The sequence below is a fragment of the Thunnus albacares genome, chromosome 3 (assembly GCF_914725855.1).
Source record: "Thunnus albacares chromosome 3, fThuAlb1.1, whole genome shotgun sequence".
NCBI lineage: Eukaryota > Metazoa > Chordata > Actinopteri > Scombriformes > Scombridae > Thunnus > Thunnus albacares.
Window position 1 is genome coordinate 17,666,322 of NC_058108.1, and position 26,879 is coordinate 17,693,200.

Here is a 26,879-nt window from a genome sequence, read left to right on the forward strand (position 1 = left end):
AGTACCATCTGTAGTCACAACAATAATAAGAATTAAAGCTGCAAGCAGCGTTGGAACGGGCCTTCGCGCCCTTGCGCACTTCGGGCCGCTGAGCAATCAAAGGGCTTCTGTGACGGGCATGTAGATGTCTTCAGACCCTCGCTGTTCTCAGACAGTGCAAGAAGGAGATAAACATCACTTTCTTTGTCCACTATTTTGCCCGCTGTTGGGGCTGCTTTACTGAAATTTCGTAGGGGGTGCTATTCAGCCAGTTTGCATCACTGATGGAACATTGTCATGTACACGTGTTCAGGCCGGGAGTCTTATCAAACATGTAAAGTTTGGTGCAGACTGGAGCATTTACAATAAAGTTATAGCAACTTCCTCTGTCATGGCAAAACATCAAATCTCAACAGTGTGAGGATGAGAATTTTCTGCAGGGTGAGACATGGCTGCCTTGCTCACACCTGTGTCATAAAAGTCATGCAAGTTTTGTGCCCATTCTCTTGAATTTCAATTAGTAAATTGAAAACCCTTGATGAGTTGTGTGTAAAACAAATTAATTTCCTAATTTTCATCAAGTTTTTTTTTAGGAATGTAAAGACTTTTAACTAGGGATGCACGACATTGGATTTTTGCCGATATCCGATATGCTGATATTTCCAACTCATTGTGGCCGATTGCTGATGCCGATATATGCACATATTTTTACCAGCTGGCTGAGGAGGCTATTATGCATGCAAGCATAGATTATACTGTTATCAAGAAAGACAATATGTAAAGGAAGAACTTAGGAAGACTTGAGTTCAGTGGCTCAGCATTAAAGTTCTTCCCTCATATAGGCTATAGTCTTTCTTGATCGTTAGTACAATATATGATTGCATGTGTAATAGTCTCCGCAGCCAAGGGGGAAAAAATATGTGCATATATGGCAAAATTGGCAAAAATGACAGTCAAAAGTAATCGTGTTAAATAATTGTGATCCAATATTGAACAAGACAATCGTGATTATGATTTTTGCCATAATCGAGCACTCCTAAAAACAACATAAATTGTGATTTACATAAACACACACACACACACACGCACACACACAGAAAGAGTTTAAATATGTATGTGATAAATTGTAAATATGTATGTAATGAATTGTTTTCTTTAAGAAACTGTTACTTGAACATTTTTCAGTGTGCTCCTAAAGTTATATGTGTGCTCCTAATTTTTTTCATTTAGGAGCACATGTACTCCTTGAAAAAAAAGTAAGGATTGAACACTGATGATGTGATGTGTAGGAACACTAAGAAACTGGAGTGTGGCGCAGTCCAAGGGCTTCTGTCACAGGCATGTAGATGTTTTCAGACCTGGGCTGACAGGTCTGACTTTACCAAAGTTTTTAATAACTTTTGTTCAGCACCGTGTGATAAGTCATGTATTAAAGTTTGAAGCCGATACCATTAACGCCCTAGGAGGAGATAGCGTTTATTCAAGGTCCAAAATTGGCACAAAGTCGTACTTTGATGAGCACACTGCGGACTTCCTGTTTTTGATTTAGGTCAGGAGTGTCAGCGTATGATTTGTAGGTCTTGATGAGACGAATAATTGAGTTTTGGTTCGATCTCTCTACGACATTCCTACGGGCTGTGGCGGCCATTTTAGATACATAGGTGGTGCTATAGAGCACATTTTGGCACTTTGGAGGTTAATTTTTACATTTGATCAAATTTTTCACCAGACCTGATGTGCGTGCCAAATTTGGTGAGTTTTTGAGCATGTTTAGGGGGTCAAATTTAAGGTTGAAGTGGCGTATTAATAAAGAATAATAATAAGAAAGAAACAAACACACGAAAAACAATAGGGTCTTCGCCCTTTGGGCTTAGGCCCTAAATATAAATAAACACTTTTTCCCCTGTAGGTGACATCACATCATCACATCCTCCGATGTGATTTACGTTCCTTCACTTTTTCGACATTTCCCTTAGCATCCTGAAGGCACCGCATCTCTGATCCTCCTCCACCCATAACCACCCTAGTCCGAGCGGCTGCAGCAGTGTGACACACCAACTACCTACTATAACTACGTTATGAGCCCTGAATAGATTCAATTCACGGATTATCTACGCATGAAGGTAAGTGGTACAGTTACAGGTAGATGCTACATTCTAAGCGTCAGTTCATTGTTAAAAAGGGAGGGTTTTCAACACGCACAATTCGACAGGCACATTTTGTTCCTAAATGCCCATCCCAACATTCCGGTTAGACTCCTTAAAACTAGCAGCTCTGTTGGGTGGGGCATCTCAATGGCCACAAATTCATGTGACTGGAATTAGTCTATTGAAGTGGACAGCATGAAGCGAATGAGGCTCCAGTATGACCAAGAATACAACACGGTTCAAAGCAAGTGAATGGTGGTGTTTGTTAATGCAGACTGAGCGGTGCTTGCCTACATGTCTGCCTGCCGGAGTTGTCTCCTGCTCTAGTTTGTGTTTTTACGTCCAACACGAGCTTTGAAAAGGGACTCAAGTGCGGAGTGCTTGTTAAATAAGGTTTTAGTTCATATAAAAGGCACATTCAGTCTATTTTCCTAATGCAGCGCGCGCTCTCGTGCGAGGAGGAATAAACTGATTTTTTTTTATCGGTGCACGCGCGCCACACCTATCTATGCCATGTATCACATTACGGGTCATATTAGCAACATTTGCAACATAAACATTTTTATACGTTTCATATTGCAAACAAACCACCAAAGACCAAAGGGGTTAAAACAATGCTGCTGAATATCTCCTTTCTTTGTTTCAGTGATGTTTATCCAACATACCATCATGTCCCACAGGGGGCCTGTGTGGCTTTCAAGTGCCGTCGAAATAAGCAGTAGGAAATCGGCCAGAATTTTCTCCTGACCATTTTTTTTTTATTTTCTGGTTTAGAAAAATCAATCAACATGAGCCGCATTAAGCCTTGATTGCTTCTCAGACATCTGATTAATCTCAGATTTTCACCAGTGAAATAATCCAATCACACTGCTAGTGAATGTCTGCTGCTTGAAATCTGGCTGTAATGACATATTTTCATATCCTTTTTTGTTTTTCAGAGTGTCAAAAATACCTGACTTCATTTAGAAGGTGGAGAGTAGTGATAATACAGAACAAATGCATGCTTATGTCATGTGTGAAGTCAAACTACACTTCAATAATATACCTTAATATATTTTATGCATGAGTTTATTGAGTCATGAAACTGAAACATTGAATTTAACATTGAATATTACCTGTAACTGAACATTGATTTAACAGCCTCAGCCAGACTTGTATGACATCATCATATCTTAGTGATAGGGTTCCCCTAAAAGACAGTAGTAATTAGATAGTTTATTGTTAGTTTATTCATACAATTTTGATTGCTATTTCTTCTAAATCTGTTGTTCATTTTGTACTTACAGTCACTTACAGTGGTCCTTTTTTGACTTGCAGTGAAACAGTTCTATACAGAGCAGCATAGTTTAAGGAATGTTATGGATGCAGTTCTGCTATATTAAGATCCAGCAACCTGTTGCCTTTCTATTCTGAGCAATACCTCAGAATAGAAAGGCAACAAGCAGAACAGCTGAAATGCAGACAGGGGCAGATTTTGAGAGCATCGAGCCTGACTGGATTGATACAAAGGAGAGTTCTCTTTCTAATGTCAGATAGCTCATTAGTTAAAGAATTTCATAACATTTGTTCCAGTAAGAGTTAAAAAAAACTGTTTAGTAGATAAATGTGAATGGTTGTTCAGTAGTGGGCAGTGTGTTGAAATAGCTGTCTGGACAGTTTGAACACTGTTTGGGAAAATGACTTTGGGTTAATAAATGTTCCTCATGTCTTCATTAGGACTGCAATACTGTGTTGGTACTGACTGAAATGTGTATGTAAGAAACTGCCAAGTATGGAAAGTTGGCATTAGATATCTAATCAGATTCATAATCTTGTTTACTTGTTTTTATTAGATAGTTCCTGATTCATATTTTGAATTTAGTAACTGCAGGAACAATGAATGGATTTATTGTGAATTTAGAATCAATTGTAAATTAGTAATTTTGTGATGGTTTATATTTGGGGTTATTTTTTGGTTTATTTGTTATTGCACTATCACAGTGATTGATAATCAAGTCACAAGAATATGGGTGGTGATATTCGTATCATCAATTTAAGCACCTGTTCACCTGCATGGCAGCTGGTAAGAAGGAGGGAGAGGATGAGTGGGCCCTGTATTTTTTGCTGACAGCTGTTTTGCCTCTGATTGCTGTGATTATTTTGAGTATATGTTGTGCACATTATAATAAGTTAATCTTTTACATTAATAAAAGTTATTAGACATATATTTTGATCTCAGCTAATCTTTCTGATAGCGTGTCAGACAATCAGTAATCAAGATCCTACTCAGACTTTTTACTTTGTTTCCAGGAGTCGCTACAGTAACTTTAAACTGTATGTTATAAAGGTTAAGCATGTTTTTTACTGCTGCATGGTCTTGAGTTAAAATATAACTCTGATGCTTTTGAGAGGTTTGGCTGTAAGTTGTTAAAGTAACTACAAGGAACTTTTCACTGGTCATGAAACAGTCTCATGATGCCTCTGTATGACCTACATAAGCAAACAAGACCATCAGCGAGAAGATTGGCTATTTCTATATTCAAACGGGTGACAAATTAAAGGAAAAATCAACATAGAGTTGTCTTAGGAAGGTGTTGTGCAGCGTTACAGGTTGCGTTTCTCCAAAAGTTGATTCTGGTTCAACTTTCTTGCTGCGGCCCCTGCAGCCCCCTCCTGCAGGGGCCGCAGGTCTGCTATATTAAGGTCTGCTGCCAGCTGGTTATCTTAAGGTAGGAATGCGAAATTAATTTTCTCTCAATGAAAAACGTAGTCTCCTTGAAGTTTATGACAAACTGCCAAAAACAGGCCGACGAGATACAGCAGCGAAACAAGCGTTTAAACAGCTGTTCTGTATTTTGGAATAGTCTACTAAATACATTAAATAAATTAAATACTTTAAATTCATGTAGTAAATATACAAACATCAATTAGATGGTAATCTGCATGAGAAATTAAGAAAAAGAAACAAAATTGGTTATAATAATCACTCGCTAATAGTGATCAATTTTCTTGTTTGCGCTTTGCAGCTAAATGTAGCAGGCAGCTATTGTTTGTTTGATTTTGTTAATTGAAGTAGGAACTTAAGTTATTTGAGGTTAGCAGTTTATCTTTGCAATCATTTTTATTTTTATATTAAGCATTCATTTGACCCTTGGTCTCAAGGCTGCCTTGGTTTCTTATTGACTAAGTGGACTAAAGGAACATAAATCTTACTCATTGAGTTGACATTGAGTAGCAAATGTTTGCATTTGATTCAGTGTAATCTTTTTTATTTTAGACCTATAAAAGTGTCTACTGCAGGCAAATGGAAAGAGTAACTCAAAACATCAATCTAGAACCAAATCTATGAATGTATTGAATTGAGAACTGATTTTGAATCGCAAATCAAATAGATTTTGAATCGCAAATCGAATCGGTTTTGAATCGCAAATTGATTGTGAATCGAATCATGACCTCAGGAATCGGAATCAAATGGAATCGTGAGATTTCCTGAATTGTGCACCCCTAATGCATTGTTCAAACACAGAATTGTATGAAAAATTCTAGCCAAGCTCCCAAAGATTTCAATCAGAAACTAAGTAAAGACTTTGACCCTCTGTCTACAGTGATAACATTGTGGATTGAATTTACTACTAACGATTTTTAATGAAATCTCCTCTGTGTCTTGTCTGCAGATGATGTGGAGTGTTGTGATTGTGCTGGCTGCTGTCCTCAGTGTGGGTGAGTATCATTTCATTTCTCCCACCTGCTGTCAATGATGCTGCATTAGATGGAATATTTAGTATGTGCTTTTCAGGCTGACAGATTGCTTAAAGGCATCGTTGAAGGTAAGCTGACCTGTAGAAACCCCTCCCATCTCCAAAGTCCAAAATTTCTAAATGTATCACCAGGTATGGCATTCATGGTAACCAAAAGGGTAAATACTCATAGAAAAGTCAGTGATGGGAGAACAAATGTGAGGAGCTATGAGAATTTGCCCAGTGTTACGTTCACACACACACCTGGTGAAATGTTGTGGAAAGCGGGCATGGCTGTCAGATTGTTAACATCAGTAATCACCTTGTTGGGACGGGCAGTAGTGCGTTTGGTTATTAGCAATAATTCATAATTATCATAGATAATTATGAATTATGAAAATAAGATTGTTAACCTTAATCAATAATTCGGGCACCAACTGTTGGATCTGTGAGGAACACAGTTGATTATTTGCAATTATCAATTGTCAAAGATAATTAAATAATTATAACAATTAATAGAATTATTAATATGAATTGAACAAATACGGGGCACCACCTGGAAACCGGGACCAATAACCAAACAAGGTAGTCTCATTAAAGGAGTTCACCTAAAATGTTAATATCCGAGATATATCAGCATTCGAGGGTGAACAAAGAAGGGTGAATTCGAGCTATGACTCCTTCAATCAGCCACTTTTCACAATGTTACACACAATAATGACAGTAGAACTTCTCTATAAAGATATAACAGTGTTAATTAAACTTAGCAAAATTAACAAAGTTAACAAATGCTTCATTCAACAAGCCGTTAACCAAGTAGTTTGCTGGTCGGCTCAGATTCAGTAGTCTCTGTGTTGAGATATTTCAGCATTTCTTTGAGCTGTTTTTTGTCTCAAATCTTTCCATCGCTGCTCTGTTGCTCACTGTTTTTGTCTGCTGAGCTCCTGCAAAAGTCCCAAACCGGAAAACATGTTGTGTTACTTTGACAACCAGCAACAGTGAGTTGTCAGGTCAGCTGCGCCTTCCTGCATATTAAACAGAATTGATGGTGATTTTGACATTTATTGCTTGTTTATTCTGTTTTGATATATTTGAAAATGTTACATAAAATGTAGTTAATGTAAGTATTGGCAATTTTTTTAAGGTGGTGGAACATTATTAAAAATGCACAATACATGAACAATAATATGATTAATCTCGCGGCACCCCTGGCCTGGGTGTGACTTTTTTGGGAACCACTGCGTTACATGATGAACAGTATGCATACTACCAGCACAACTGAATGGAAAGTTACCCTTTTCACCCCAATTTTCCCAAAATTCTGTTAATGCCAGACATTTTGCCTCATTCTTTCTTCTCTTGCCTTCGTCTCAGAGTCCTATGCAGTCCATGACCTCCATGAGCGTTTGGCCCACGGTCGCCAGCTGAAGATCTACCTGCCGAAGAGTGCAGAGAAGCTAGAGTTCAGTCCAGCAGATGATCCCAGTAAGACCTATCTGTACTGGGACAGGAGCCATAGCAGGTAAGAAATACACAGTGTTCTGATTGTGGACGTGATGATCAGGGAGTGAAGGTTTGAGTTTCTACCAATACTGATGTATTTCCATGTGGTTATTGTTTTGACCTCTATAGGGTGACTAAAGGCAGGGTATCTGGTACAGGCAGTGACCGACGCTGGTACATCGACAAGGTAACCAAAGTTATTTGTTTAGAGTCCAAATGTTCTGGAAATGGAATTAAGTGCTGGATTAAGGCAGTGGAAATTTATGGCAAGAGTTCGATTTCAAGTGAAGGTGTCGCACTTGTGGTCTGTATGTTTCTGTCAGGTCACTTATGAGGACCAGGGGACGTACACGCAGAAAGACTTCTGGAATAAAGAGGTGTCCACTGTCAAAGTGGCTGTCACACGTGAGTTAGCCAAGGGCTGTATTAGCCATAACTTTCTCTTTCTTTGAGAGCACAGCTTGAAAATGTCTCATGGGCTGAACACAAGCAACTGTGTCCAAAAGTCACAAGTCACAGGATAACAGTAGATGCACAAGTAGTACAACCAGACCAAGCATGACTGTATCATTAAAACCCCTGAGTGTATTGGGAACTGAGCAAGCATGTGTTTTATCGCTCATAAATTCAATTTATCATTTCTAAGTGGAAACATGTGATATTTATTCTTTCAGTAGTTTTACTTTAATATCATGTTTGTCAAGATAAACAAACAGTATTTAATTATCTCAAACACATTTCTATTTAACAATCTGTGCATAGAAAGATTTCATCTCATAAACACCACTTTGAATCCCAACTGAATGAACAATGAAGCACATAAGCCTTTAATCCTGAGACAGTGATACATGGAAGTCCTCATTATCAGAAAACACTATTTGTACAATATAACAAACCGGTATATCAGTATATTAATATTATATATTATAATATAATATTATAATGATATTAATTTATCATATACATTTAAATACACATTTTAGAAATGAAAGTCCATTCACATCTATTGTTTTGGGTCAGAGTTAGAAAACAGATATCTGAAAACCAGGGGAAAAAATGTATGTGGCTAGATACCAGAGGCCAGTAAGGAAATAGGCTATAATGTATTATTAGTAATCACCAGGCTCTATCGTGCCTCCTCAAATGACAGACAGCTGGCTGAAAACCATATGATCTCAGATATGGATATGGACAATGGATTTTCACCCACTAAAACAACCTGAAATCCCAGTCATGCTAAAATACGTTCATGTAATGCCACTTGTTCTTCTCACGAGGGAGCAAAGCTCGTAGCATACTGCCAAGGGTGGGGTTGAAGCGCTCCACGCTTCCGATTCCAGCGGGATGATAGGCTGTTCTGTGGGATTTGTGCATGGGGGCTATGTCAAGGAGATCGCAAATGAGCTGAAACTCAAAGTTGGAGCCATGATCTGAATGGATCCTCTCTGGGAAGCCATAAACACAAAAGAAATCATTCCACCTGCCACCTGTTTTGCTGTTTGGTTCGCACAGGGGAATACATGAGCAAGGCATGTGAAATGATCTGTAACCACAAGGACGTCCACAGAGCTGTTGTTCAAGTTCTCAGCACTCCAAAAGTCTATGCACACCAACTCAAGTGGAGCGTGAGTTTGGATGGAATGAAGAGGGGCTCTAGCTTCAGGTTCTGGAGATTTGCTCACAACACACCGTTTACACTTTGCCACATACTCCTTCACTTCCTGCTCTTGGCCATCCCAGTAAAACCACTGACAAGCCTACTGAAGTGTGCGACTTTGGCCTTGATGCCCTGCATCATCATGGATGCCCTTGAGTACTATTGGTCTCAGTCCTGGTGGGACAACAAGCTGGTGGACCTTATGGCCTGCGGACAGGTCTTTGGTTACCCTGTACAGAAGACCATTTATCAACTTCAGCTTTTCCCATTGCCTCAGAAGTCTCAGGACCTGAGCGTTCTCATGGCTTCTTTCACACCTGGATGGACACCGCTTTCACTGAACGTAGTACAGGGCTCTGGATATGGTGGTGTCTTCCTCGTGCTTCCGTTGGAGTTCATGTGAGAGGGCTGGAAGTGTTCCTTGAGAATGGAGGGAGTAGATATTGCCAACTGCCTCTATAGTAGCCACTCGGTCTCGTGAACAGGGCTGCAACAGTGTTGGTGGTGACATTACTAGATTTTGCCTTTCCTTTGGTGTTCCAGGTTCTGAGGACAGGATCAAAGTGTTCACAGTCAAGTGGAATGCGTCTTGGACATCCTTCTGAACCTCCTTCGCCTCATTGACAAGAGACTGGTAGCGCTCTTGGATAATTTACCAGGTGATACTGCCCTTAATGAAAGGGATTCTGCTGAGGCGGTCAGGGATGACATTCTGCACGCCTGGAACATACTTGAGTCAAAGTCAAAAGGGGCCAATTTGGACACCCACTGCTGCTCACTAGCATCCAGCCTAAGCTTGCTGAGGACGTAGGTGAGTGGGTTATTATCAGTCCACACTGTGAACGGCTTTCCTTTTAACCAATGACTGAATTTGTGGCAGAAAGCCCACTTCAAAGCCAGGAACTCAAGGCAGTGCGCAGGATATCTGGACTGGGCTTGGTTCAGGGACTTGCTGGCAAAGGCTACAGGTCTTGCTTTCTGTTCACCCCCTGCTACTTGCCTCAGACATGCACCTAGACCATAGGTGGAAGCATCAACAGACAAAATGAAGAGCTTATTGAAATTTGAGTGAGTCAACACCACAGTGTCCATGAGAGCCTGTTTCAGAGACCAGAAGGCTTCCTGGCATTCTGTTGTCCAGTCAGCAGGAGACAGCTTATGACATTTTGGGCGCTGGGAACGGGGCTTGGACTTGGGCTCAGATGTTAGCTTATATAGTGGTCTTGCTAGGGTAGAGAAGCCTTCAATGAAGTTGTTGTAGTGGTTGAACATGCCCAGAACTGATCTCAGCTTCCGAGGAGAGGGAGTACAACCATCCTCCATCATGAGGTCCTTCTCTGTAAGGTTTGCTATGACCTCAACCATCTCTGGATCTGTAGACACACCATTCTCAGTGATTATATGGAAATGTCACCTTATATGGATTATAAGGTGACATTTCTTTGGAGCAAGTTTGAGGCCGTGGTTTTGCAGGCGACTGAACACCATCTTAAGTCTCTCAAGGGCTAACTCCTCAGGTAGTGCAAAGATGAGGAGGTCATCAAGGTAACAAAGGAGACTGGTGTAGTTCTGGTCACCGAAGATGGATGTCATGATCCTCATGAAGGAGCCTGGACTGTTGCAGAGGCCCTATGGTAGCCTATTATACTCATAGAGGCCAACAAGGGTTGTGTATGAGATGAACCTTTTGTCATCATGGAGGGGGACATTATAGAAGCCAGAGGTCAGATCCATGGAGCTAAAGAAAACATTACCTCCAAGAGCAGCCAGGGTATCAGACTGGTGAGGCAGAGGGAAAGCATCCCTGAAGGTACATCTGTTTAGCTCCCTAAAATCAGTGCACACTCGAAGGTCTTCATTCTTCTTGTAGACTAATACCAGGGTAGATGCTCACTCACTGCAGGACTTCCAAAGAGGTGCCACAACTCTGCTAACTATCACATTTCAGTTGAGGGTTCTTGATGTTGGAGGCTCCACGATAACTGCACTGCCAATGGAGAGGTCAGACTGCACTGGGAGTTTGCCCCATTGTATGTGCTCTGTGTGAGGCTGCAGTGTTACAGATTTCTTTAATTTCACTGTGCCTATCTTGTCAGGAATATGATGGCCTCTCCAACGCTCAAGGTTTGCCATCAGCCCCAGAAACTTGGCACTTTCTCCCACATTTCCAGTGTCAGGTTTTTTCAGAAGTTTCCAGTAAGCCCTGTCATTTTTCATGCAGTGCAGGAAGTGTTTTATGACATTGGTGCCTATGATGAAAGTGTCAACTTGACCAGGTATCACAAGTACAGGAACTATCATCTGAATGCCATATACAGTCATTTTCAAGTCATTGATGCACTTGGGTTTCACAAAACACCTCCACAGCCCACAACTATTTAACTACTGGAAATGGCTGACGATCGCACTCAAGGAGGATGCGCTATGTCTCCATATTTATAGTGCAGGCCATGGAGCCGCTGTCTAAAAGTCCACAGAACTGTCTGCCTGCTGTCTCAACTGTTGTATAAAGAAGACTGTCACTGTCCATTAAATGCTGTGTTCTTTGAAATATCACTTTATCATCTCCTTCTTGTTCACAAAAGTAACTTCACACTGACTGAAGGTCATCTGCATCTGAATTGTTGGGGGCAAATTCAGTGCCCACATTCTCCCCCTCTGAATGTGGACATGCTAGTTTTCCATCGGAGTAGTGTTGGCATGAGCAGGACTAGAAGAGGCACTGACAGTGTGCTGGTGTCTGGGGCTGTCTGTGATGCTGTCTGCCTCTTGAAAAGCATGAGAAGCACAGGTGGTCACGAACATAGTGTGTTTTTGTGCTGTGACTTCTGCTGTCACAGACATGACACATGTTACGGGGTCTGGGGTACTGGAATTGTGTGTTAAAGGAGGGACTGGGTCTGTTGCTATGAGCCTGTTGATCATGGAGGAGCTTGGACAGCATGTCTATCAGGTGAGACAGCGATGTGGCATCAGGGTTGCTGGACAGAGGAACTGGCTGTGAGACAAGAGGCGGGGTGGGCTCAACACACTGAGGGCTAGGCCTTTTCTCCACGAGGGACTGAGTACTCACAGTATACTCTGACTGTGACATGCAATACTGTGGGATTGTGTGTTGTCTTCTACTTGCAATTCTGAGCTCTTGCTGACGGCTCTCAAGCATGTCCTGCACCTCCACAACAGACCATTTTTCCAAAGGCTTGCTTCTGAAGAATGTGGCTAGGTGCTCATCAGGACAATGACAGATGAATTGCATTGATACTTCAAGTCCAGGTTCATCAACTGAGCCACCCCTCCGATGCAGACAGTCAACAACATGCTCCTTAGTTTCATTAAGGCGGAGCCAATAATCAAACGCAATCTCACCAGTGCTTGGCAAGGTGGCGTAGAAGTCAAATAGGGGAGTTGATGAGGAGATGGCTTCACCAAAGTGCTGTTTAAGAATATTAAACACTGCATCAGGGCTATACTCAAGGTTGTAGGGGCTGTTTCTCACTGACACCTTGACTATTTCCTTAGCTTTGCCTGCAAGTTTTTCCATTATTTCCCTAAAACAAATGTCTCTCTCTCTCTCTCTCTCTCTCACACACACACACACACACACTCTCTCTCTCTCTCTCTTCATCTTTTCCTCTCTCTATTTATTTATTTTTTCTGAATTTTCTGGTAAAAAATATTCATGTTCCAAGTTCTTGTTGAGTAAAAGTATATAAGTATATCTGATATGCCACAGTATATAAGTATATCTAATATGCCACACAACTGAGAATACCTGAGTATGCAGGACCTTTAGTAAAGGATCTAAAAGGATAAGCGGTATAGCTAATGGGTAGAAACAAATATACTAGGGCTGTCTTTAAAATTTAAAAAGTTAACTAATTAATCTCACATTTTGCTGTGATTAATCGCGATTAATCACTTTTTTTCCTCCTAATATTGAAGCTTGTAATAATGGATATTAAAATGTAAAATCATGGCATTAATGTAGAATCAACACCAAGGAAGAATATTAAAATTCAAATAATATTGTTGAATATCATCTTTTTAACTTTGAACACAGATTCTCTCCTGTGAACTACAGATTTCCAATAAAACCATCAAGGCCATTCACTGTCAGCTTGACAGGCATATTTCTTATATGCACTAACAGAAATAATGACAAAAACCAGGCCTTTAAAATGCCAGTTGAATTTCAAAATCATCAAGCCCATTAAAATTAGATCATCTTAGAAGGGAAGAGGGGAATAATATCTTAGATGCACTAATGTAAATAATAATTAACAACAATAAATGTGTTCCATGTTCGAATGCAAGTTGCATTTCAACAAGGTCCGTAATCCATCCATAATCCATGCAAATATGAAAAAAGAACAAGGAAAGATTCTTATTCACACATGGAAGACACAGAGAGAGAGTTCAAAGGGACCCCTTTTATGAATTAAGCTAACTGTAGCTAACTTTGGAGCATTATTTACCTGCCCTCCTGAAAAGCTAGCATGACATGGTTGGTACCAAAACCTTAGGTCATCTGGTGTCATATGATGTCAGTATCGTCAACCTATCTTTAAAACTAGTAGGGCTGTAGTCAACCTAAGAAAATCTTGATCATCTGAAATCGTACTTTTTAAAAGAACTACATTGCCGCTGCCTTAGCTTTGTAGCTGGCTACTATGAAGTTAGCCATCTAGCTTAGTTTACTGTTGCCTATCTTTCAATGTAATTTAATTTCTTCAGGAAAAACCCTCTATGTGTTCAATATGTCCCATGGTGTGCTCAGGACTAAGGCACAAATATAACTCCATACTGTGGTAGTGTGACTTTATTTCTGTATTCTTCTCTTCTCTATTCCAGCCAGGCATCACTATTTGAAGTGTCTAGCAGGCGAGACTCTCTACATTTCACTGGAGGGCATTGACCTGGCCGACGCTGTCCTCTCCTTTTCGGGGGAGGCTGCGAACGTTACACTGGTGAGATGGATGAAGGGATAAATAGATGATAGATGGGAGGATGGTTGAATAGGTGATGTGCACAGGGATGGAGTGGATTCAGGATTTGGGGATGGATTGTTCAAAGTACAGAAGTGGGGGGTTGAATTTGTTTCAATACCTGTGTTTTCATCTTTCAGTATGTCTTTGCACCACAATACTATATAAATGCTGAGTATGTGTCAGTGCATTAGCTGGCCCTAAGAAATAATAATTTCCCAAACACCAGTTACGTCTTTGAAGTTTTCAGATGGATGTTTTTGAAAACCCCATCAATTTTATTTTTTGTAACATTTTAAAAGCTTGCAAGCATATTCCCTTGTGATTCAGATGGAAATGGTGCTGAGTGATGACCTAACAGGAATGTCTCCCACAGGTGCGTGATGGAGCACGGGTATCCCAGGACCTTCCAGATTACTGGGACAGAGTTCGGACCCACTCCATGAACATTGAGATCAGAAATGTGAACTACAGTGATGAGGGACGTTACACCCTGAAAGACCGCAGGGACCGGTTGGTGTCTGTTACCAGGATGGACCTGACAGGTAGGTCTTCATATGTATATATGTGTTTGTCTGCAATCAATGAATTTGAATTTGATTTAAAAAGCACAGAAAAAGTTTTCAAGTGTGCTTTTACTATTTCTTCAGCTGTTCTGTCAGACTCTGAGCTGTAGAGAATAAGACAGGCTTCTTGCTAAACACAAGACTTGAATGGTACCATATGTAATGATGTACCTGTCTTAATGAGAAAGCTGATGGCTGGATAATAGCTAGACCACACATTTGGAGTTCATACAATCATACAATAAATAATGATTATATTGCTAATTAATCAGTATTTTAGTACGTGAGAGAGAGAAAGAGAGAGAGAGAGCAGCTGTGGTAGAGCGAGCTAGAGAGTGAATGAAGAGAGCGAGACAGCTGGTGAATCAAATCAATAAACGTTATTTTCTGATTGTTTCACAGCAGTAATGTTCTAGAGCACAAATAAACACCCCCACACACCTCCGCTAAACCCTTTGGCGGTGGGCCGCACCACCTGATTTGATCTGAATACGGCCTTACTCTGTTCATTCATCCATTTCCTTCTGTCCAGCTTGTTCATATCCCTGGCATTAGAATCTGCTCCTTTTATGTTAAAGGGCCAGTATGATTCAACAGCAGTGCTTGTCAATGGTGAAATAGTTTCAGAACCTCCCCAACACCTTTTCAACAGTGGGATTTGGGGATTGTGTCCGACAATTTTTGTAACTTTCTGAAACAGATAATCAGTCACACTCACCTCACACAGTGACTGGCCAGGCATGGCGAGGTGACAATGTTGGCAACTTCTCTATCTAGCTTTTTTTGCATTCTTCACACTACAACACTTTTCATGCACACAAGCAAGTGTGACACCACAAATGTCTTCCAGGAGAGACTGTCTGAAAATGTGCTTCGTATCTCTGAATTGAATGATTATCACGATTTTACTCACCAGAACCGGAACAACTATAAACACTTTTGTCTTCCAACGTGGTCGAATATGTCATACAAATTAGTTATTTTCTAGCATATACAGGCCCTTAAGTATTCTTTACTTTACTGTCTTTTTCCAAGCTTGCAGGCATTTCCCTTCATTTTAGTGTGATATGAACATCATTTTATGGCTTGTTTTATATATATTTTTATCGTACCTCTTGTGGTGTTCAGGCATATGGTTCTCATTCCATAAAATAAACCAGTACAACAGCACACAGAACATGGCAAACCTTCCAGTACACTGTAGTGTTCTCATGTAGTGTCGAAACTCTGACTAAACACCAAGTTAAATAATAGCCAATGAAGAGAGAGTTGTAGTAAGGTTGCTGTTAGCTTGTACACAATTGTAAACAAACGTATTTAACTAACTAATCAATACTAATATATGCCAGATAACTGTAGTTTGTTTAACTGTAAAGTAGTTATCAACTTCTCATATTCAACTAGAAATAGTTACCAACAAATTATTTCTAGTAGAAGTTTGAGACATACAGTAAAAGTTGAACAAATGCCTAGGAGGGAACACAAACACAGTGAAGAGTAGTTATCATGGTGAAGAATGTATAAGCTGACAAAACAAACAGAATGAAAAAGTATGTAAATTAAATAAAATAAGGAAAAAAAGAATCAAATGCAGCTATACCCAGTCAGTTTTCTCATCTCTGGCTCAGGTAAGATCATCATAGGTTCTTCTCAGGTTGGATAGAAATTTCTGGACCTGTGATAACCTCTAATGCACAGTACTGTGTAAACAATTAATGGTTAATGGCTCATGGTTAATAAGAATGACCTGTAACTGTGATGTCACAGGTACTATCGTAACTGTACTTGACAGAATCTTGCCTTCAGACTATCATTAAAGATATAAGGCCAAGGCTGCATTCACATCAAATCCGGCAATCCGGCACTACTAAGTGGTGGGGGCTTGTTGTTTTAGATGAGACAAAAGGCTCATTTGAGATGAACCAGGCCTGCGCAGAATTGATCATTGGCGATCACTGCACAATGCATGCCGGTTCGATTTTTTTTCGACTTAATTGAAACAAGCTCTAATGTCATGCACATGTGGGCAACAATAATTTCATGAGACTTAGGTGGCTGCAGTTGTTGGAGGCAGGCACTGCAGTCGCTCTCCACTGACTGCAAGGATCAGTACATGATGGGAAACATCTGGCTGTCACCGGATCAAAAAGACTGGAAAGGTCTGGGTGGGGAAAGTGAAAAAGTGGCGCTTGTCCCTCCCTCATTACCACCACTGAGGTGCCCTTGAGCCAAGCCCTTATCTTATACTGGGCAGCTTCCAGGTGTGAATGTGTGTACCTGTGTGAATGTGATCAGGGCAGAAGAGACACTCAGTGAAACTTCCCTGAATAAATAAAGGTTAAAAAAAAGTCTGATCCTGTACAAAAAATTCAGATGTGTTGATGACAACTTTTATCAGCCACAAAACATCCAATAACCAATTACTGCAGATAGCTAACAATATGAACATTATGCAATTATTTAATTCTGGTCAGCATTATGACCTGAAATAAGAAAACTTTTGGTAACAAGTGTGACATGAAGATTCTTCTCCTCTGTACAGATGTTAAGCCCTGACAGTCTAAATATTCGGATTTGATTTGTGTTTTACTTTATTTATCTATTTGTTTGTGCTATACAAAATGCTATTTTTATATAATTGAAAAATGTAATATATACATGAAAACGTTCACATGCAGGTAACAAACAAACTTTTACCTGGATATACTCAACTATAGGCCTATATTCATTTAAAGTAAATAAACATTTGTACAGGAGAGGTAGGAAGCTAAAATCTTATACCAAGACCTCTCCCAAAAACTCAAGACAAGATAAATTTAATTACACTGAAAGAATGAAAGAAAATATTTTTTTTAATTTGAATTTCTTTATCTCTAGAATGAGATGTGAATGAGTTTAATTAGTCTGATTAATATGATAATCTAATATTGGAGATTAATGTTACAGAACAAATGCTGTTTGATGATCACATGGTATCAGGTAATTTTAAAGTGGAAACAGACAACTTTTCAACATCCCCCCAGTCTTAGCAAGTGGTATTATTGTTTGTGCTGCTGTCGCAAAGACCACTAGATTGTTTTCCTCAGAGCTTAGCTCCGTGAAGAAATGATCAACACCGCTTTGGAAATTGGAGAGTAGAAAGAAGCATGTTCACTGAAAAGGGTTTGAAATTGTCACAATTTTATATTGAATTTGGGAACAGGCAAAAGCTAACTAACTATAAAGCAAGGAGTCTCTGTCTGTCTGTCTATATGTATGTATGTATGTTTGTCCTTTGCATATTTTGAAAAGGATGTGCAGTGTAGAGTGTGAAGTTGTTTGGATCAGCGGTTCTTGAGAAATATATAAAAACACCTCATAAACAACATTGATTTGCTGCTTCTTCTGCTCATGGAGTGAATGAGTTGAAATATGGACAGCACCATGTTGTGGCAGAAAGAGGTGGACAACAGAGGAATCAGATGGTCGAGACACAGGTGTCAGATGGGGAATCTCTTTTATCTCCAACAACGTAGACAGACAAAATTCCAACATTACAGAACGTGACATGCCTTTTTATATTGGAGACAGGATATGCGTGTGTATGTGTTCGTGTTGCGTGACAAGTGTCATCCTGTTTTGCCAGACTCTTTGGCACCCTCAAATCTAAAGAACAATGACACATTCCCCAATTTCACTTATCTTGGACTGTGACCAAATTTGAGTAGGCATCTCTGCACTAAGTGTGTGTGTGGTATTCCACCTCTTTCCCAATATCTCCAGATGTCTCCTGTTTTGGTTCAGTGGACTGACATGTTTGGTAGGTACAGGTCACCGCGACCTGGCACTCATTCCAGGTCACAGTTGCCTGACCCTCATTCCCCTACAGCCACTCTGCCATTGCAACTCACACTGTGGTCAGAGGTGGTACATCCATACTGGTAATAACTTGAAAAAGTTTAAGAGACTTAAGCTCTACTATTGAACTGCGTACTGTAAATGAAACCTGGCATGTACGTTCAAGTCTTAGTGCAGGATGTGTCAGGATGGTGCTCTGACTCGACTTCACACTTGATGGGTGTACTGCTGAGGACCCAAGGAAGTGTAGTGTGGAGTATGAAGTTGTTTGGACACATGCCACGTTTAATTAACTTTGAGTAAACAAGCAAACAGCGAGCTGCTCAGCTCTGTGTCTGTGTGCGGCGCGGCTGTTTGATATAAACACCGTCACATCACAGCGGGGTGGGGCGTCTGGGCTCTGACTTGCTGAGCAGGACAAAGGTACACGCTCTGCTCATTTAAACTGCCCAAGAGAGAAGAATGAGCATACACAGGAGAAAAAAACAGGCGGAGGCAATAAAACTAGCAAATAGGAGCACAGACACCTTTGATTGACAGGAGATTCAACCAATGGAAGGCCGTAAACTGCTTCTACGGTTCAACCTCAGTTTAGTCTCACTAGTTAAATTTCTTTCTGAATTTAAACTATTTAATTAATTTTAAGTCCACATCATTTTAATTAATACATTTGTCAGTTGATACATACATACGCAGTTCTCAAGAAATAATAAGCAATCAGCCCATTCCGAACAGGCATGTTTTGAACAGGCACTGCCCTAGTTGTAATGATGTGCATTTCATAGTAATAACATAGTTTGAGTAATGTTATTGCTTTGCACAAACAAGTAACTACAGCAGTGGTTGGCATCAGGGTGGAGGGGGAGTAACATTGGAAGAAAACATTAATTCATTTAGTCTATAATGGAGACATGAAAGCAGACTAAATTCTTTAGTATGTGTTGAGAAAAGGGAACTGGGTTGGTAGCATGTTTATGTTTTTACAAAATGAAAGAAACTGCAACAGAGATGGTGATAACATATATTCTGTCTGTTGATTTTCATATGAACAAATAGATCAGCCTGATAGCTAGCCTGACTGGATACTGACAAGAAGAAAGCCCTCTAGAAAGTCCTCTAGAAATCAAAAGACAAGTTTATTCAGCTAGTATGCAACTAAAACGTAGCATATGCAGATATAAGTAGTGTGTCATCAGCAATGATCACAAGGTAAACAGTCAAATACGGTGTTCACGGTACAAAGTAATCCATCAGGAATGTGCAGTTAGATATATGTTTGGCCAGCACAATGTGACGTTTGGTTGCGCTTCGGCAAAATTTGAGTCTGGTTCGTTTTCTTGTCAGATGGCTGACAAGAAAACGGCTGGTCCCCCCTCCCGCAGCGTAAATGCACTACCACCATTCAAATTAATGAGAGGACTACCATTTTTCATGTATTGCTGGATTTGGTCTGAATTTGGCCCATAACAGCTGTACCTGTGCACACCCCAACATTCTTTTCCACTGCAGACCACAAGGAGTACTCAGGAGGAAACCCGCTCATGGCTCTGCTCTTACTGCTGGGCATCCCGGCTGGGATTTGCTGCTGCTGTCGGAAGAAGATTTTCAAAAAGAAAGCCACCACTGCTGCAACACTACAGGTACTAATAGTATGCACTAACAAGTAAACATAGCACAAAAAGTAAGGAAATTTGTGTTTGGTAGATTATCTCTTTGTTGTAACAATGCTTCTTGGCAATAAATCTTATACCGTTGGAAAGCCTGTTTATTTCCCTTTTAAATGGTGCCACATTTGTAAGGAACATGCATTTTTGGGATGAGCAGTAGAGCTGGGTATGTGGGTTGTGCCCATGAAAAATATGCCAAATCTTCTCTGCCAATGCCAAACAGCTTATTTTGCTGTTGCTATTGACTCTTGTTATGGCCTGTCAGGGAGTCAGGGTGCGGGCCATGTTCTCTACCGATTTAACATTGCACTTACATAACATTGTCAGACTCTCGATTAACAGTAAAAAAGAAAGCATGAAAATCGATGCAGCAGAACCAAAGATGTTTTCTTTTTAATTCCACACATTCTTATTCCCTGTCAAAACCTGATACCTGAAGTACCCAGTTGAAGATTCGGATGTGTTAATGTTATGTCACTGAAGGCAGTTTCTCAGACCAGCTCCCTCTGGAGTAACAAAAGGCTTTATATAACTTTTTTTTATGTACAGTATGTAGTAGTACTCCCAACACCCGGAAACACACACTGATATGTAAAGGCCACCAGTGCCTACTTTCCCAAAAGGAAGTTATTATCATCACTCCCTGCTATGTTGAGCTTGCTAGCTTCCATGTGTGGAGTGACAAAGTCAGAGACTAGACACCAAATATCAACACTGTACATTCTGCATTCACATGATAAACCATTCCACATGAGTTCGCTGACTGAAATATTGGCCCCTTTAAACATTTTGTGTAGTAAATTAATAATCTTCACCCCAAAACTGACATATAAAAATACATTAAAAAACATAAAAGAGTTCCATCTTCTCAAATGTGAGGATTTACTGCTTTTCTATGTTTTGTATCATTATAAACTGAATATATTTAGGATAGACAGAATAGGCTATTTAATTTTTCACTATTTGCTGACATGTTAAAGACTAAACAATTAATTAATCAAAATTATTAATTTGAAGAATAATAAACAGATAATGGATAATGAAAATATCATAATCATTAGTTGCAGTCCCCAAACAATGTACTGCCTCATCATTTGTGTCTCTCTCTCCAGACCACTCCAGTCCACCCTCCTCCCAGTGGTCCTGTTGGACCTTCTCCTCCCTACAGCACTCCAGGACAACCAGGAGCAGTGAGATCATACTCCTAATACTGATCACTTTTCATGTAGTCATGGATGTTATTACTGTACAATTGGGTCTTCATATAATTTTGTATAATTGACAGTATCCCATAATAGTATCACATATTGTTTAGTGGAAATGGTCTTGTCTGATGGAATGTTTATATGAATGTCTCAAAGTGAATCTTGATTTGTTGATGTTTACTCAACAAATGACAGAAAGTGACTGTTTTCTGTGTTTTCAGGAGTACTACCATGGACCTAACCCTGGCATGGTACATAACACACACTTACTATACAAAGTCAATACCTGTTTACATGATAATTATACAAATTATCATCATTAGTGTTTAGTAATAGTATTTAGTAATTAGTATCACAATTAATGGTGTATTATTGGTGATTTGTTTGTGTAATGTTAATCTAAGACAAGTACTTTTCTTGTGTACATTTCTGTGTGTGTATGTGTGCTCCTATACAGGATCCTACAGTCCATCCTCCCCCTCAAACCACTGGCCCAGGACAGTGGAATGGCCCCCCACCCCCTGCTGTTAGTATCACAATACAAGCCTGCTTTTTGAAATATTGGTAAAACCAGGCTTACATGGTCTTACCAAACTAGATTCAAAGCTGTCAGCTGGAGTTGAATGTTTTGGTTTTATTTTCTTGTTTGTCTGGGTCCTCTCTCAGTATTTACTGATCTAGTTCCTGTTTGTCTCCCCATGCAGGGTTTCAGTCCAGGCTACCCATCTCAGAACCCTGCCTACCCTCCTGCTGGCCCAGCTATGTACCCCTCTGCCCAGCCTCCACAATGGAACGGTCCACCACCAGGCCAGTACCCCCCTGGACCTGTAGCTCCTATGGTATGATCCAACTGTTAAAAGGCCAATACCTGCTTTCCGCCTGGTCGCCATAGGGGTCTGCAGACATTCCACATGTGCGCACTAGTAAACAGGGCTACAGCATGATAACTTTCCAGTTGTAAAATCTGGTCTGTGAGTATTACAAACCACTGTGCAGTGTTTTCCTTATCAGCCTTTAAACACAATAATATGTTACTTCAACCAGACTTTTCAGTCTGAATGCAGCTTAATGAAAATAGGAATGCAGTACATGCATAGGGTACATTGCAAGCCTCTTAAATTGCATCCATGTTTCCCTCACTTTTTCGCCTTTTCCTTGCATCTTAGTCCCTCCCATTGAGGATGCATGGAGAGACGCAAGGAAACCATGGGAGGAGAGAGGAAACAAGGAAATATGTTTTTAAAGAAATGAAGTCACAAATGTACTCCTGAGTGGACAGCTGCAGGCACCATGGACGCATAGTAGTTCTGTTTGTACTACTTTCTAGAGTCCATTTGAAAGTAGTAGATCAGTGTCTACAGGAGGACAGCGTAGTGGTTTCAACAAATTGGTGGTACGCGGATGTACACACAGAGCCTACACATACACCCTCTGATGATGAAATTTACATCACGGAGACCCTTGTGCACTTGCGGACGCGGAAAGTATGATTTCCTAGTAGGTCTATCTGCGGACCAGCAGTATTTACACGACACACCCACCTTACTACATGACACACCCACTTGGTTAGGTTTAGCATGAGCAGTGGGATGATTAGGGTTAGGGGTCAGGGAGGTGTGTAGTGTAGCATGCCATTATGGTGACAACAAGGGAGGGGGTGTCGTGCAGTAAAGTGGGTGTGTAATGTAGTAAAGTGGGTGTGTTGTGTAGGTCTGCAAGACTGCATATAGACCCTTCTCATAGTTTCGGCTTGAGACGTCCTTTCCTCTGAAGCATCATGTGAAGCAACGTCTGTTTCTGATGCTGGTGACACAGCTGATCACAGCTTTCATTCATCTTTAACAGCTGCAGCGACTTTTGATGAATTTGTGTTTGCACACATGTGCACTGTGTCAATACTAATAAAGGCTCACAATTATCACTGCCAGAGCAACTGTCTCCTCCCTGCAGACTGTTACCTGTTTAACACACACCTGCACGTGAATAAGAACCTGCATTCTGTAATTATACTGTGTACTGTGTCCTGCTAGGAGGCACATGAACCATTTCTATCAGCAGAATGCATTTGTATTATTTATTTATTATTTGCATCTGTATTTATCGATATTTTGATTGTATATTCATTGTTTAATAACCCAGATTATGAGTAGGGTGTCTTTTGAACACTGGAAATTATTTTTGGCTAAATGTTTCAGGGAAAATTGAAATTATGTAATTCATATCGAACCCAAAGCTCAGGAATTTTCAGCCTCACATGTGACTGAATGGAAATGATGACAAATTATGTATAATATAAATGTGTTTAAACAGTGTTTCTTTCTGAAGGACAGAATCTCCCTGACTATCTATAATAACAGTTAATGGGGGAAATAACAGATCATGAAAAGAAAAATCTTTCTAATAAATGAAGAAAGTTGTTTATGGTTCTTTTGTTGATCAGACTGACAAATAACAGATTTTCCTATTTACCTTCCTAATAAAGCACTATTTGTTTTTTTAACTTGATAAGCTTTTCCTAAGAGGCAAGGCAACTGTATTTGAATAGCATCTTTCAACAAAAAATGCACTTAAGTAAAAGTATTAATATCATAATGTAAAAATACTCCAATACTAATAAAAGTCCTGCATTCAAAATATTACTTAAGTAAAAGAAGAGTAATGTAATAAAGAGTAAAGTAATATGAGCACAGTGTATTTTAATTATCAAAAGTAGAATACTTGTTCTGCAACAAAATGGCCCCTGTGAGTTATTTTATCAAACTGAATCTACTTAGTTATAGTTGCGAAGTGGTTTACATAAGACAAAAAGAGTGTGTGTGTCTGTGTGTCTGTGTGTCTCTGTGTGTGTGTGTGTGTGTGTGTGTGTGTGTGTGTGTGTGTGTGTGTGTGTGTGTGTCTGTGTGTGTGTGTGTGTCTGTGTGTGTGCCTGTGTATGTGTGTGTTTGTAGGGCTATGCTCCAGCTCCAGTCATGTACAGCTCTCCTCCACCAGCAGCCAGTGAACCTGTGAAGGAGGAGGTCAAGATGGAGAATATGGGAGCCTCACCTGCTGACCCTCTGCTGACTGCTGCACCACAGGTACAGACACACACATATACACACATGCATCCATGCACACATACACACACACGCAAGTAATTGTACTTGTACTTATTTGTGGTGAATACATTACCAAAAATTGGTAATTGAACTCATGGTTCTGGATGACATTTTAACCATGGGGAAATGACAGGATCAGGTCTGTAATAGACATGGACCCACATATGCTAAAAACAACGATTATGAGAGAAGCAAACTTAATCTGTTGTATTAACTGTATTATCACAGAATTTTTATTTTCACCCCCCAGGCTGACACAGCTTCATCTCCTCAACCCCCCTCCTCCACCAATGTTCTCAGCTCCTCTGACGGTGCCTACAAGTTTCAGATCGACGGAGGGACAAACTCCACCAACTTCCTGTAGAGCAGGTCCTGCTCCTGGAGCAGCCTCCTCCCAGTCGTTCCTCACTTTAGTTTTACAGCAGCCCTCTGTGACCATTTTGCATTCCTTTGTCTAAGCATTCAAATCAGGGATGCAAAATGGCACAGGTAGGAACAATGAAAAGCATTTGGACTGTACATACCCCTTACCTTCTTGCCTTGCTCAGTGTTTAATCCCTTACCTGACTGAAAAGAATGTGTTATCAGGCTAAATTAGCAATTATCTGTGGTATATAATCTACTACAGCTGGGTCAGCAAGCTGTGTTTGTGAGCAGTCACATGTAGGATTCAAAGAGTCAGTTATTTTGGGATCAAACTTCCAGAGGCAAGGAGATAAGGAAAGGAGGTGTTCTCTTTTAAGTGTTAGCATGTGGAATAGAGAGTGATTTCTTATGTAATGTGCCAGAAACCAAGAAATTAAGAGACTTGAGATTTACTCAAGTGTGGAGCTATGAGGTGTGTTCAGACTAAACACAAAGATAATGTTTGTGTCATTGTGCTCAATCAAATTTGAGCAGTGGAGTGTTTTTTAAGTTTGTGTTTACTAGCTACTAACAGCCAGTGGAACTAACCAGACATCTAAAAACAGACACTGACTGTATGTGTATGTGTTAAGTGTGGCCAGGACTGTAAATAGAGTCTTAAACCTTTGTTATACAAGTGAATATTTATCTGAAATTGTTGTGAAAATTAATCTTGAGCAGATACTTCAAGAGATCCCGGGTCTGTTCCTGTCCATTTGTGTCCATTGACCTCTAAAGTTGGCATTGAGTGGAGTCTGAACACACCTTCAGGGCCTGGTCTCACCAGGAAGCGGAAGGGAGAAATTTCTTCATGTGACATTGTAGTTATAGATAGTACCAGTCGCACAGTCAACAGAAAGAACACACAGTAACACCATCTACTCAATACTGTAGATACCCTAGTTTCACATCAGGCTGTTATGTTCTGTAAAGCTTCAGAATCTCTCCTTGTTTGGGTTTGCTTATTTTAAAATTTGGTAAGAAATTTCTGTGTACTTAGCTTTTGGGGCCCATGGGGTCTGGTGCACTGGGGATGTTGCCTGCTTTATCCGTTTGGTAGTCCATCCTGCAGGTCCTAGGTTCTAGCAGAAGTGACAGATTTTCTAATGAGAAGGACTGTAACACAGAATTACTAAAAGGATAGATACCTCAGTTTTTGACTGGCAGGTCAACACTGTTTGCTATTGGTCGATGGTGCGAATTTGTGTGTAAAAACCTGGTAAAACTGAATTCACTAGAACCCCCCCCTTCAAATGAAGTTGGTCTGGTGTGACATGTGGCTGCTGTACATGCTGGTGGGATCAGGCCCTCCAAGTGTCTTTTTAACAACCAAACTGTAAGAATGCTACCAGAAGAAGCACTCTGACTGCCTTTCAAGGTGGCCACATGCCTCCTTACTGTTACATCAAAAAACATATCACTTTCTTTCCATCCAGAGCCTTAGGTACCTATATCCCAAACATTTATCAACATTCAGAGAGCGAACCAGTGTGTCAAGACAGTGTTGCGGCTTCATGTTTGTCTGTTATTACCCTGCATAGGTGGTTCAACACCTTTTTGAACTATGGTGCTTCTAAAATCTACACCACCTACATATTAATGACAGTAAAGCCCAGGCCAAACAAGATGTTCAATGTTAGCAATTGTTGGCACTTGTTAATTCAATTTGATCATTTGGATGATGCAGTTAAAAAACCAAAGGGAGTGTACATATTCACCAACAGTTGCCTGTTGAGTGTTGCTGCATCCTTTCTGATGTCCAGGATGTAGGTCAGAAACATTCCTACTTATCAAGAATAGTTTTCTTAAAACAGGTATTTATTGACCTGTAAGTAACATCACAAATGCCTTTCTCTGCCAAAGTCTGGTTTTATTGTCAGTATCTTGTTCTTTACCTCTGCATGTTGTGAGGAGTAAATGCAGTGAACTTTGATGCTTTCATCATCACAGGGTATGCAGACCAGATGCTGTCAGTATTTCATTGTCTTGAGGTCGGCTGGATCCAGTATATGTCTTGCATTTGGTGTCTAAGCAAACAGGTTTTTGGAGTCACATCTAAAACTGAGACGAACAAGTTCAGGTCACTTGTCGACAGTTTACATTAAAATAACCAG

The 26,879-nt window shown here is 40.2% G+C and overlaps 1 protein-coding gene across 2 annotated transcripts; it reads left to right on the forward strand.

Moving 5' to 3' along the window:
• Nucleotides 1–1,839: 1,839 nt before the first annotated feature.
• Nucleotides 1,840–26,879, forward strand: wu:fc21g02 (formin-A). 2 transcript variants are annotated; one of them, XM_044346720.1, is made up of 14 exons: nucleotides 1,840–2,102; nucleotides 5,780–5,825; nucleotides 7,217–7,364; nucleotides 7,475–7,532; nucleotides 7,669–7,750; nucleotides 13,854–13,969; nucleotides 14,364–14,532; nucleotides 19,900–20,030; nucleotides 21,170–21,247; nucleotides 21,484–21,513; nucleotides 21,720–21,788; nucleotides 21,967–22,101; nucleotides 24,211–24,339; nucleotides 24,611–26,879. In XM_044346720.1, the coding sequence occupies exons 1-14, from the start codon at nucleotides 2,097–2,099 to the stop codon at nucleotides 24,722–24,724; spliced, it is 1,311 nt and encodes a 436-aa protein (XP_044202655.1). In that variant the 5' UTR covers nucleotides 1,840–2,096; the 3' UTR covers nucleotides 24,725–26,879. The 2 variants fall into 2 exon arrangements, with proteins under 2 accessions (XP_044202655.1, XP_044202656.1); XM_044346721.1 differs by having other exon boundaries at nucleotides 7,217–7,356; nucleotides 7,473–7,532.